Source organism: Dermacentor variabilis, chromosome 1 (assembly GCF_050947875.1).
Source record: "Dermacentor variabilis isolate Ectoservices chromosome 1, ASM5094787v1, whole genome shotgun sequence".
Classification (NCBI taxonomy): Eukaryota; Metazoa; Arthropoda; class Arachnida; order Ixodida; family Ixodidae; genus Dermacentor; species Dermacentor variabilis.
In genome coordinates, this window is record NC_134568.1 from 68789904 (window position 1) to 68804214 (window position 14311).

At 49.3% G+C, this 14311-nt stretch overlaps 2 protein-coding genes across 2 annotated transcripts in view; one reads left to right on the top strand and one right to left on the bottom strand.

Annotated features, from left to right (window-relative positions):
• LOC142578976 (QRFP-like peptide receptor) overlaps positions 1 to 14311 on the top strand; it is an 813496-nt gene that overhangs the window by 700749 nt on the left and 98436 nt on the right. The gene's annotated exons all lie outside the window — the stretch shown is intronic.
• Positions 508 to 13698, bottom strand: LOC142571427 (uncharacterized). The gene is made up of 2 exons (XM_075679771.1): positions 13227 to 13698; positions 508 to 2152 (listed from the first exon to the last, which is right to left on the bottom strand). The coding sequence occupies exons 1-2, from the start codon at positions 13263 to 13265 to the stop codon at positions 1406 to 1408; spliced, it is 786 nt and encodes a 261-aa protein (XP_075535886.1). The 5' UTR covers positions 13266 to 13698; the 3' UTR covers positions 508 to 1405.

Genomic DNA, 14311 nt, shown 5'->3' on the forward strand with positions numbered 1-14311 from the left:
CATTGCTAAGTGCTACAAAGGAAGCCCATACGGCTTCCTCGAAAAAAAAATCTGCTAGCCACCTGGTTAGTTCAGATAGTAGAGCGGTTACCCCGGAGAGGCGGTGGTCCCGGGTTCGAGTCCCGGACCAGGACAAATTTTTCTTCAAGTGCGCAGCTTTTCTTTCGAGGAACCCGTACGGGCTTCCTTTGTAGCACTGAGCTACGTTTGGATGGGTGTCTAATTTTCCCTTCATTAAACGGGACACCTTCAGACAACCACTACGACGAATAGCCCATGCGAGAATAGTTGTGGCGGGGAAGAGAAGCCTAAAATCTAATTACTTGCATGAGGAGACTCCGTGTGACGTCGAAAGTGGGTGCATTTTTACATGCATTTTTAGATGCGCCCACTTTCGACATGCAAGGTGTCAAAAATGAATTGTCAGTTTTGTACGTTGTTCTGGTCAACTCAACATATGATTTAACTCAAAGATCACAAAATGAAGCAAGCTGAACACCACAAAGATGATGGAACCATCCAAAGTCTCTTTATTTGAATCTTAACCATAATATTCCTCCATGATGTTCTTTGGTCACCTATGTCTAATAAATAATATACTGATTTACTACGATATATTTGGTTACATCAGCAATAATGCCACTATTTAGTGTTTTAATCTCGAACAAAGGTTCAACGCATACAATGCTATGGTGAGCTCGAGTTAGCAATCATACAGTGGACTACTCTCATTATCCATATGGTGCAGTTGACATTACTCCAGCTCACATGTACAAAGTCCGTTGAGTAGGACGGAATCGAGGCATAGTAAGTAATAAATCCAATGAAAACCAGCATCGGGTAACTTGTCTGACATTCACTCTTTCGTATAGTATGCTCCCAAGGCTTAATGAATGCGAGATTCTTCGCTTTTTTAAGCATATCGCACATTACCCGTTTACATTTGCCTGCTAGTAGAGATGCCCTGTGCCTTGTTAACCATATTTATAAGTACAGACACCTCAATCTAGTAAGCTGTCGGAACAAAAGCCTGCCGTCAGTGAATCTAGTCCTTCGAACGCTGGATCAGTCATGCCACGGTATACCGTTAAGTAGGCACTAAACGCATTACGGAGCTTCCGCTCGAGACTTCGATAGTGAGTCATGGTTAATCTTAATCCCGGTGGCCGCTTTACCTAATAGGCTTCGAGTCATTACTAAATATATATTCTCCCGATCTACTCCGGTGCAGGCTGAAGCCAGTTCGAACGTTCAGCTATTCAACGACAGTTACAACCACAACAGTCATCGTTAATTATCTATGATCAGAACGTGCGAATTGGATAGCATCATATGTCTAAGCAGAACAGAAAAAGAAAGAGCAGAACTCAAACATTCAATGCTTTGATAGAGCCAAGCCCGGGAACTAGTCATTGTACGGCGGCAACGGGACGTATGCGTACTTTGATCCCGTCGGATAGTAGTACGCGTAGTAGCGCTTCTGGTAGCGCTTTCCGTAGTTGTGGTACGGGCTCAGCGTCGTCTTGTGGGGGCTGCTGCCCGAACCAACGTGGTCCTCGTAGGCGAAATAATGTGGCGGCGGGAACGGGTATCGTCTGGCGGGCGGAGGGTAGTAGTAGCCTCTCCTGGAGTACGGCGGCGGCCTCCTGTTCCAGTAGGCTGGGAATCCCTTGCGTCGAGGGTGGCAACGGGGTCCGTGGCAGGTCGGCCTGCGCAGGTACGACTCGATCTTGTCGGCGATGTAGGTGGACGGGAAGTCGGCGTAGCGGGACGGGTAGCGGCTCGGTCTAAACGGCCCCAGAGACCCGCCAGCGTGCCAGGGCCTCGCGCGCAGACCTGATAAGCCGAGGTCGTAGTTGGCGCGGTACGTGGCGCCGGTCAGGCCGTCCGTGGACACGATGGCTGGCGAGAACGGCGCCCGAGCCAGCGAGGTCAGTCCACCGCTGGACATGAACGGCCTGTCGCCGGCACCAGCCGCCGGCGATACCATGACGCTTGTGGAGACCGTGGCTTCGCGCTTGGCGCCGGCTCGTCCCGATTCCGCCGGGAATCGCACCACGTCCGTGGTCAGCAGCTGCGGGTTGCGCACCGTCCACGCAAATGCGCCGTGGCCACCGCTGTGCGTGGTGAGGAGAGCGCCGCACACCAAAGCCTGGCGAGGGGAGAATGAGGGAAAATCGTAAGCACACGATAAAAAATCTACGTTCTCGAAGAAATGATGATTAGACAAGGGATCAGTAAAGATAAGGGAGAAACAACTCTTGCGTATAAAAACGTTTATTGACTATTTGGTGTCTCATGCAGGGAAAGTGTAGAAGAAGCGCGAAACTATAGAAAGGCGATGGCGAAACGAAGGAGACAGAAAACGCAGCAATGTATGCAGGCTGAATACAATACGCTCAAGAAACTAGCACTCTTGTTGTCTTCTTTGTACCTTCCTCATTATTTTTGCGCCCGTTTCATACTTTCGTGCAGAGAACTTGGCACCGATATCTACGCAGAGCTAACGTAGTGCCTCTGCTTGCATGTTAAGCTGCAATGGAAAAGGGACAAATTAGAGAGAGACCCAAGACCGGAGCAACGCGGAAGAAATTTTATTTCTTCTGGACATTTGAGACAATGAACGTATGTTTATGAGAAGGTAAGTGTAAGTCTACAGTATGAAAATAAAGATCGTATGAGTGTAAGGAAATGAGCGGATGCCTTGAGTCTACTTTCACCAGTCAGTAAGCCATGCAATGTATCTCTTCGAGTTACAGAGTCCCTTATTTAGAGTTCCCGTGTTGATAGGGTATCGCGTCCAATCTGACAGTATAATGTGATATGCAAAGGAAAAATTTTGTGATCCTGAAGGGCAAACATCCGCGAACAGGGGGTATAGGCGACTGCTGCTGGCTGCGCTCACAATGCTTCGCCACAAAACCGAGACAAAATGATAGTTTCGCTCATGAACGGAGTAGCTTACCGCGCGAGCCGGCGACAATAACAAGGCTTGTAGTTTTATAATTATCGCTTGCATGATGTCACTGTTCTTAGCAGGGTCATAATTAAGCTGTTTAACATTCTAGAATAAATCTTTTCTTAATATATGCAATGCTTTGAGAGATTCCGGAGGATATGTTCATGCTATAGTGTCAAACGAGATCATATAAGCGTTTCGAAACGTAGCGCAAGAACTGTTGCCGCGCATATTCGAATCAAGGCCATTACGTCAGAGCATAATACTTCAATTGTTTTAGTGGTCTCTCTTTGGGTCGGTCGATTTTTCCCAGATGTAGTGCACTTTGGATTCATTAGGGCACAATTTTCGTGGCAGAGCAATCTTCCAGTTCATTTCGCCTTCTTTCGACGTGCTCGGCTTCCACACCTCTGTCGCCGCTACCCTTCGATCAATGCCGCAGCGAACGGGCACTTTGAAATCGCCCGCTCGACGCGATTGCTGCGAGCCACGGTATGCGCTGTCGGCGGCAATAAAAAGTTGGCAAGCCGACAATGTACCTAAAATGCGGGGTGAGATGTGGCAGAGAGAGACCACAGGATGCTCGGCGTTAGCGGATTCCGCGGCATCCGCCTAAATGAGCCGAGCACGAGGTGTCTCGCCCACGCAAGCGCGCAAGACGCGTGGCAAGCGCCTTATTTGGGCGCCGTTGCACGCTGCACACACGAGCGCTCCTCATAAGTGGCGGCCTGACCCAGGAACGTGCGGTATGCACCTGCGAGGAGCGCGCCTGTATAGAAGTCGCCTCAGCGGGCCGAAAAAAGGCGCCGCGATACGCGGCCGAGGCAATCCTGCGGCGATGAATGGACTGCTCTGATGGCAGAGTCGTGCGCAGTTACGACTGTGCCGGCGCTTTTCGTACCGTATAATGTGCCAGCAACGACGCGCCTCCATGATCGCGGCGCGTCCGTCGGGACCGTGGCCAACACGGGCCGTGCGACTGGATCCGCGCTGTCGCCCCACTGCCGGACGCGGCGAGATGTCTGTGAATGATGGATGGTGTCTCGAGGGACGGTCGTCCATCGGCGCCCAGCACCCTTCGCTGCTCCGGAAGTGGTGCCGCGCAGAGGGGCCGCCGGCCCGACGCGTGACGGATGCGCCGGCTGTCGGCGACCAGCGAGCGGTGCAGCTGGAAAAAGTGGCAGAGTCGCCGGGAGGCCGCCGCTGCCTGCGGTCGTCCCGCCAATCTGTTCTCCGGAACGACCTTATCGAAGCGTTTCGCAAACGAAGCCCTCATCGAAGCCCAGGCGCGCGCGCAACAGCGCACAGCCGGGCGCAGGAACATATGCAGTGCATGGCACCGCATTCTACGGACATGCAGCGATTGCCGGAAACACCTACTACGGAAGTGATAGCCCCCTCCGTCTGCTCTATCTATATACTTTCTCTCCCCATGTATTCCAAACTTCACATTACTACTGAGAACTGTTCAAGAAGAAAAAGAAGAAAAAAAGAAATAGAGTCCATGACAAAGAAAGTAGGGTTCTTTTCGTGTGTGATACAGAATCACACCTAGGTTCACGAGCGACGATGTTCTCCTGCGCTGCGGCCTCGGTTCGTTCTTAAATGATGGAACTCTGGGCGAGCACTGATAAAGGTTGTTGACTATCTTGCTTTTTAAACGCTCGCTTAGTGGAAGAGGAAAAAGAGAGGGAAACGCAGGGAGGTTAGCCAGCGTAAACAGCAGCTGATTATCCTATGCTGTGAAAAGGGGGAAATGTGCGTTTCTGTGTCTTCGTTTCCCCGTACTCTGCTATCATGAATAAAAGAAGATAGGACAGAAGCAATATAAGATAGCGATATATAAAAATGCGCACAATAATGCAATGCAGAATGCTGCATCCACTATGCATCTAACTGTTCCAACAGCGTATAGCTTGTCCATCATGATGTCATCGTTAACACCGTGTACCTCATTAATGCTTTCATCGTCAGCATGGCGAACACGATTCCTCGGCTTGTTGAGCTTGCGCGAATTTTGCGCACACCCGTGATGTCAGGTGCGCACGTGGAAACGTAATACTCTTGTTCACGAAGACTGCAGGCAATTTTGAGCCCTCCCATAAATATCCCCAAAAGACGCACTTTGTGAAAATTTTTTCGTTCACAAAGTGCCACTCTGGTAAAACTCGGTGTCCTGCGATGCAAGGCTTGAGACACGGCTTCGTCGCCGTACACGATCTGTAGGCGTTCATGGATGACGGACACACTAGTCCCACGTGCCACTTCATATCGGATAACAACACACACTTCCACTGGCGACCACGTTGTGAGCACACGTCTGTCTGCCATCGTGATTTGTTCTAGAATAACCTCGGGCACACCGGTCTGCTGCTAGTCTCTCTTCTTCGGCGCTCTGCGCATGCGTCATTCCTCCTCCGCTGACGCTCCTTCCGTCGTTGAACCAGCAACGGGGCGTGGATTCTTATGGTGATGGTTTCTTTCACATGGTGGACCATGTTCTCTTTCAAAAAAAAAAAAAAGGGACGAAACTTATTTTCGGAATGTCCCTCGTAACACGTGGGTCGTTTTCTTTCCCTTCTTAAAAAAAATTAAATTAAACTATGAGGTTTTACGTGCCAAAACCACTTTCTGATTATCAGCCACGCCGTAGTGGAGGGCTCCGGAAATTCCGACCTCTTGGGGTTATTTAACGTGCACCTAAATCTAAGTACACGGGTGTTTTCGCATTTCACCCCCATCGAAATGCGGCCGCCGTGGCCGGGATTCGATCCCGTGACGATGTGCTTTCTCTTTTTGGTTGTTGTTAATGTTAATCTGCGCTTTGTCTAATATGGTCGTCATCAGCCTCGCAGAAATTTTAGCAAACACAGTTTACCTCTCAATATATGCTGATGACATTTCCCCTTGGACGTCTGCGGTTACTAGCTTACAGGTGCGTGCGCTACTCTAGCAGGCACCAACCTTCACATGAGTCTACTTCCAGACATAAAATTTGACTGCACCCGCCGTGGTTGCTCAGTGGCTATGGTGTTGGGCTGCTGAGCACGAGGTCGCGGGATCGAATCCCGGCCACGGCGGCCGCATTTCGATGGGGGCGAAATGCGAAAACACCCGTGTGCTTAGATTTAGGTGCACGTTAAAGAACCCCAGGTGGTCAAAATTTCCGGAGTCCTCCACTACGGCGTGCCTCATAATCAGAAAGTGGTTTTGGCACGTAAAACCCCAGATATTATTATTATTATAAAATTTGACTGCGTCCACCGAGAAGTGCGCTTTAGTTGCCTACGTAAAACAATGACGCTATACCTCGTCTCCATCAACAGACTGCACAAAACTTATGAAAAGACTGATCGATTCTTTTGTGTAATAATCGACCGGAATGTTTTGTGGACCCTCCATTGCGCGTATCTTAAAAAGATAACTGTCGTCTATTGCCCGTGTTCTTAGATCCAGGTGTGTAAACACATAGAGAGCATATGTACGCTCTATGCTTCAGTTATACATAGCTCTATTTCTGAGATTTCTTACGCTGCAGCCTGCCCATGCTGCCCAATACGTGCAAGTCGAATGTTTGCTTAGTAGATAGCTTAAAAGGTCACGCACTCCGATCGTGTGTACGACTTCCTGGTTGTACTTCAACATCTTCAACTATCGTACTCACTAAAGATCATTAGATCCAAGCATAAATCGCTGTGTATTGTCTCTGGGCGCAAATTCGTCCCCATTACCGCGTTCCGGAACACCCCTCGGCCCTCTCGCATAGACCTCGGCCCACATTTTCGATAGCTATTGTCACGCATCAAGATTGCCTTCAATCAAGATACGCACTTGTAGCAAGGCGTTCATATCACTTGGGGTGTCTCCAATAGGCTCAGATGCACCTAAATATCTTTTTTTTATTATACGGATGCTACGCACTGTGGGAATCAATCTAAGCGAAACTCTGTGTGCTGTTTGCTTAGACTGACGATAATTAACGGCGACGTTGGTGGCGAATGTGTAATTTCTTCAACGTTTAGTCCAATACGAGAGTGGAGAGCTTATGTTAATAATAATAATAATATTTGGGGTTTTACGTGCCAAAACCACTTTCTGATTATGAGGCACGCCGTAGTGGAGGACTCCGGAAATTTTGACCACCTGGGGTTCTTTAACGTGCACCTAAATCTAAGTACACGGGTATTTTCGCATTTCGCCCCCATCGAAATGCGGCCGCCGTGGCCGGGATTCGATCCCGCGACCTCGTGCTCAGCAGCCCAACACCATAGCCACTGAGCAACCACGGCGGGTAAGAGCTTATGTTAAACGTTACCTTGCGTGCACCACTACTGTTTGTCTACGTACTCCACAGAACACACAGGGAGACGTGTTTGCTTGAGGCGTTGTTGTGCGATTTTGTTCATAATCTCTGAGAGGGTTGAGCATCATTACTGCCATACATGGCACATCGCTTCGTGGCAGAAGTGTTACACTTCAAGTGAATTATGGGGCTGGGTACGAAATTTAATAAATTTTATAATTATATGTATACATTGTATGTATACATTCGCGGTGTGCACCACGCTTCGCTGCGCAGCGAAGACGCTCGTGTTCCGCACGACGCTTCTTTCGGGCCTGGGTGTCTTCGAACCTGACTACACGCTTCGGAGCCATTTTTCTCGCGCGTGCTTACGTGCTGCTTCTGCATACGGGGCCAGCACGCGGTGGAAACGACAGCTCCAAGCGCTCTCTTGAGGCTATGGACGATTGTAATGCGTATACACTATCACAGGCCAACACGCGACTTCTACAGCAGCCCAGCACCTGCACTTTTGTCGCATAGGGAAGCAAGCACAGCACGTGTCACACGCACAAACTGTGACACGCGGTCGCGGCGGCGCCCGCCGGGTTGCGCGGAGGCGGGCACCATCCGGTGGTGTCGCAAGAAATCCAGCGGCGCTCCCGATCAAGACCACAGCCGCAGCGCCCGGAATGTCGGGAGAAGAGGGAAAGAGAGCTCCGCTTTACACCAACACCAAACACCCGACAATAGCATTGAAACAAATAACGCTGCTATTATAGAACCACATGGGGAATGAATGCACATCTATACGGTATAGCAATGGGTCGATCTTATCTACAGTTGCCGTTGTAATTTCCGCTATGCTAATTACAATCAACTTCAAACGGTATCGTAACCCGCTGTAGTGGCTTAGCGGCTATGGTGTTGCCTTACGAAGCACAATTAAGCTCGCGGGATTAAATACCGGCCGCCGCGGTGGCGTTTCGATGGGCGCGTAATGCAAAAAAACGACGGTGTCCCGTGCATTGCACGCAGGCACGTTAATGATCCCCAGGCGGTCGAAATTTCCATAGTCCCTCACTACGGCGTCTCTCATTATAGTAATGTCGTGGTTTTTTGGCACGTAATACCCCAGCATTTAAAAAAAAAAGCTGTTCCATTGGACATCATTGGCGACAGAGCTTGCTGCCCCGCATGCTGCTTTAAAATATCTCCTCCAGGCTCCAGGAGCAATCTCGCAAGAGGGTCATATATTGTAACTCTAAGGCATACTTCAGAGTTTGAAATTTGTCCATACATGACGGGACTCATGAGCCGCTAGTATATGGTGCAAAGAGAAGGCCACCAACGTGTTATTGATAAAGGGCGTGAAACTGCATTTCAGTTGCTGCCTGGACACACCGGCATTGCTGATAGTGACCTCGTGGACGAGGCTGCCCGGTCCGCCTATGAATGTAAATCTTGAGACATCGCAAAACTGTCGCGCGACAGCGCATGCGTGTCAATTAGCAATAACTGTTGACGTTTAACGACGACCGCGACCCGCAACTCGATTGAGCGACAGAATCCGCCCTTTGCAACAGTGTCTTTGTGTCGGCGGTGACAGCCCGACAATCGCCAACCACGAACCACCGGCCACAAAAACTGGCGAAAGCACCAAGAGAAGCTGTTCGCTTTAATAGACTGTGCGACGTTGACGTCGCTGTGTTGCATTAATTCCACTGGACAAGCAGTCACGGTGCTAGCCACTAGCTGAGCGATGTGCGCGCAGTTCGTGGCTAGCTAAGGCCCACTCTAAGGGCAGTTCTAAGGTCAGCCACATCGAAAAGAATGCAATAACAAGCGTATAGCACACTGCTTTTATGAATTCCCGCGAATATGACGCACATTCTGAAGAGGAGATCGAATCGTTTGATGCTTACACCAACTGCCGGATACAGGATAGACGGCGATTCATCTTTTCATGAAACTGTTTTTCTGTCTTGCTTCCCAAACAAAGCACGGGTGCGAATTAAACCACGAATATAAATGCTGCAGGCTGCGGAGGGACCACGCTAGCCGGAGCTATGATTCTAATTTACGCCATCCCAGTGTTAAAGGTGAGCCACAGTATCATTCATGCAAATCTTCTGGCATACGACAGCTTATTCAGCTGCCTCCGCTGTCACTTTAATATGCGAGGAGTGATTCGGGGGCGAACTTCAAAGCGCTAAATCCGAAGGGCCAGCTGAAAGAGCCCATACAACGCGCTGGCATTCACTAATTAGACTTGTCTCGCTTCAGGCAGGTTTCTGCCTTTCAACCCCAAAGATGCGAGGGCTGCAGCGGCGGAAGCAAAGGGCCGTTACTCACTTGTATACGAGCGAGTCCCTGTTGAAGCGATGCTTGTTCAGCGCCTTACGCTCGAACGTAAGTTTATTTTTGTGCAAATTGCCGCGGGAGCCCCATCGAGTGGTCTGCTTTTCTTTTTTTCGCGCTTGCTATCCCTGTTAATTATTTCTGTAACGACTGCATTTCTGTAGCGTATGACACCATTGTGGAAGTTGCAGGAGATCGAGATGGCGGGCGGCCACGAAGCGAAAAAAAATATAGTGCTCAGAAACCATTGACGACGATCACCAATGCAAGCGAATAGCCGAGTCCGTCTGGAAAGCCCTCGTTATTAAGAAATGATGCGCTCGAAGGCGTAAATTTGTTGCGGTGAGTATACTTAAACAGCATTAGTTGTTTCATTGGGCGATCCCGTAGATGACACAGCCGTTAACCAGCACGTCTGTAACAGTCGTATACATGGCGTCCCAGGTAACTTGAGCCAAGATTTTATAAATAGAAGGCGCGTCGGAATCGAATTGAACCAAATGCATACTATTCGTACTGGCTTATAGTAACTCAGGCATTTTTATTTATTTTCCCCATCACTCATTCATTAATTAGGTTTGATTACCCAACTTTTGAATTATTGGCTGAGGACCCCAAGTATTATCGCAGATTTGTAGAGCACCTTCAGACACCACCGGTCGAGTTGTTTCCTGTACGCTATGTCTCACGAGTCCTCTTTTTCCGGGTTGCAAAAAAGCCCGCGAAATATGAAAAAGAAAAAGAAAAAACGTGACGGAGCGCTTGCGCAGGGGTATTGTGCTGCTCTCAAGGGTGCGTTCAGTGAACAAGGGCGGTTGCATCGGGTCTGGCGACGAGTAAGGGGCAGGTCATTCTTTATCTCCTCGGCAGCGCTCGGCCAGTAGCCTGCATTTGCGCCGTCATCCGACGGGAGCCGAACTTGTTCACTGAACGCGCGCTTGAGAGCAGCACGGCACCACTGCGCAAGCTCTCCGTCACAAAAAAAGGAAATGGTTACATTTTTGTTTTACAGACGTGGATCCCAAGGTCGAAGCCTTTTTTTTTTCGCGGTGTTGCTTTGCAACCCGGAATAAACGACTACGTGAGACGTATCGTGCAGGAAACAAGTCGATCCGTGGTTTCTGAAAGTGCTATACAAATCTGCGTATCATACTAAGGGTTCTCAGCCAATAGTTTAAAATTTGAGTAATTAAACCTAATTCATTAGGGAACTATGGGGGTAAAATTACCTGACATACTTAAGCTATTGCGAACGGTATGCGTTCGGTTCTATTCGGTTCCGACGCGCCTTTCATTTTGAAATTTTTGGCTCAAGTTACGTGAGACACCCTGTACAGGCGGATCTGTATACATCCAAGCCTCACTTACCTCACCTGTGAGCGTGAGGACGTGACTTCAAATCCTGCTTTCGGGCGCCATTTTTAAAAGGCGCCCTGTCCCGTTCTCTTGTATGTCCGTTTATTTGGCGTCTTCATATTTTATAAATGTGTTAACTTCCGCTAGTTTCTTGCAGTCCGTTGTTTTTGCAAGTGGCATGCCTTTGAGGTGAAACAGAATACGCGACCAACGGCAAAGTAATTTCATTTCTAGTGCCTGTACAACGGGCGCCATCGAAAACTAAAATACTTAGAGATAATTTATCTGTGCCCGTTCCTGTTATGCCCCACTCGTTCCTAGCCTTCGTCTATTCGTAGGTATTGCTCGTCGCAAGTTTATGAAAAGGTATATTCATTCAAGTTCATGCAGTGTGCAGTATTTCCCAGATAAGTTGACTCACGAAAATAACACTCTTTCTGTGATTCTCACTCACTCACTCACTCACTCACTCACTCACTCACTCACTCACTCACTCACTCACTCACTCACTCACTCACTCACTCACTCATTGTGGAGCTTACTCGCAATAAAGTGATCTCTGCGACAGGGTATCTAGTTTTTATGAGCCATCGTAGGCGCAATGTTGAGTATAATTTATATTATGTAAGCGGATATGTCCGCGAACACCCGCGGCGCTGGCGCTGTGCTTATGGCGTTGCACTGTTCAGTACGCGGATGCGGATTCGACTCCCGGCCGCGACGGCTGTGTTTCGATGGCGGTCGCGAATGCAAAAAAAAAAAAAAAAAAAATGCTCGCGCATCCTGCTTTGGCTACACGACAGATAACCCCTTGTGGTGAAAGTCAATCCGGAGCGCCCTTCATTATACGCGCCATTTGTAACCATAACTGTGCTATTTCGGCATGTAAAACTGCACAACTTTCTTTCTTTCTATCTTTCGTTTTTATGTCCGTGAGCAAAACATGTCACATTACTGAACAATCTGCTCAGGAAGGATCAACAACCGAACGCGGCTGTGACGTGTCCACACACCATACATCTGTGCCACGTGTTGCTTAAAGACCCGCAGGCATGCAAAGAAGTGCTCTGAAATTCCTGCCAGAGGTGAGGGAAGTTCAACGCACTTCTATTGCGCCACCAGCAGTAGGATAACTCGGCGCTTCTATCGACGTTCAGAAAGAGCGTGTCATACTGGCGCCAGGATTCTTTGCACACTACTCGCGAACCTGTATGAAAAAATACACTTTGTGGTTCAGATTCAAGGGGAATATTTTTTTTTCCTTTTGTAGATGTAAAAAAAAAAAAAAGCGATTCTACATTCCTGTAAAGTTGCCGCTTGAATGAGTAGTATGCCTTAAAGAAACTGATTATTTTCGAAAATTCGGAAGGTGCGCATCCTGTCGTGGTAGTGCTAGCACGTTTCATTCATGTTGAAGATGCAATGGAGTCCACTGGTCGTGGACTAGAGGTGCGGACGCGTTGGGGCGGGGAAGCACTTCTGTTCGTTGGGAATCAAACGAATGCCGTCAAGTACATTTAACTAGGACACTGCAACAACGTCAGCTACATGGAAGAAAGTGCGTTTTATTTGGCATTGTATGCTCGGAGCAAGCCATATTTGCTCGTGTAGGTCCAGCACTTTTGTTAGAAATTTTTGTGGATGTGGACCTTATGGTTTGGGGATACTTGCTCTCTCTCTCTCTCTCTCTCTCTCTCTCTCTATATATATATATATATATATATATATATATATATATATATATATATATATATATATATATATTTAGTTATTTATTTATTTACTTATTTATAATATGGGGGTGGTCCCGGCTAACGTTGGCCAAGCTATTCCACGAAAATCAAAAGATATCAAAATTAAGATGCAAGATACGATTATAAGACCGACGGTGTTTGATCGTAAGACTTCTGACAACCGAGAACCGTAGGTCTTATAATTGTATCTAGCACTATGTTTTCTTTTTATCTTTCTTTTGGGGTGGAACAGCTTGGGCAACGTTAGCCAAAACACACGATATATCAACGCTCTGGCGACGGGGGAGAGGCGACGCTAAGCGGAAATAAGTCTACCTCATGCACGCTCAACAGCGTTTTAAAGAAAGGAGAGATTTTGCCTTCAACCAGCTTAGAGCACAGCAGTGTAGGAAGAGTACCTTCCTATTACAACATATCACTCCACAATGTGTTTCTGGAAACGTATAAAACAAAAATGTTCACACATTCGACCATATAGCGACGACAAGGTGGTACGAATATCAAAGGCGCTCACCAGAAGCCAGCTTCTGTCCGATGTGCAGCGGCATCCCATGTCGTTCTAGCCACCGGGTCGCTCTCTCCGATAATCAAGAGTTGCGCAGCAGCGGATTACAAAGGCAGAGACCGGGGAGCTCAGGTTTCGATGCGCGACATGCCTCTGCGCGGCTTCCGACACCTCGAGACGCGGCGCGCCAGCAACTCGGCCTCACACCGGGCACAAATAGCGCCGGCGTGCGCCGTTGTGGTTGTCGAGGTAGCGCCGAGCGTCACTTCTCGCTGCCCTCGAGAGGCCCGCGCTTTATAATCTCGGCCGCGGGACGCCGGCGCAGCAGCGCAAGAGAATCGAGTCACGCTCCAGGGGAAATCCGGATCCCTCCACCCCGCGCTTCTCCTGACCGACCGCCTGCCGCGCCTCGGAACGCGTGTCAAGTGCAAGGCCTGCGGCCGGCCATCTCGCGAGGCGCGCACAGACACACGCACGCTCGGGCCGTTGCTGCGAGGAAAGCGACGCGCGATAACCGGGTCGTCCCGTTCTGGTGCGGCGGCTTGCTGAGCGCAGCAGAGCCTGCAGAATGGCGTGCCATCGGGACCCATTCGTGACGCCCCGGGATGCGTGCGGTGGGAAGGGGGCGCCGCCGCTATACCCAGCGTGCCGCAGCATTCGGGTACACCGGCCCTCCACCTGAGTCGGCAGCGAGCGACGACCCTGAATGAAACGCCCGCTCGAGCTGAAGCAGCGCCGAAATACAATCCGCCGGATGCCCTCTTAGCGTGCCGCTCGGGAGCGAAACGAAAGAAAAAACTGCTGGGTCATCATGTTGGCCGTATATACAGGGTGGTCAGTTTTAAATTTTATGGAACTTCGCAGCGAAGCTGTTGGCCGCTCGGTGGTCGGCATTTTTGGTGTCCGTCCGTAAGCAGAAATTATCATCATCTGCAATGGCTCATACCCCCGTAAGCAAGCAAACAAATGCAATCGCTCGCACCCCCATTGGGCAGAGGCTACAAGCACTCAGCAAACCAGTTCGTAGAAAAGCGTCAAAAGGTCAACAATGTCTTTACGCGCCTCGGCAGCCCACCTCTGTCGCAGGACGTTAT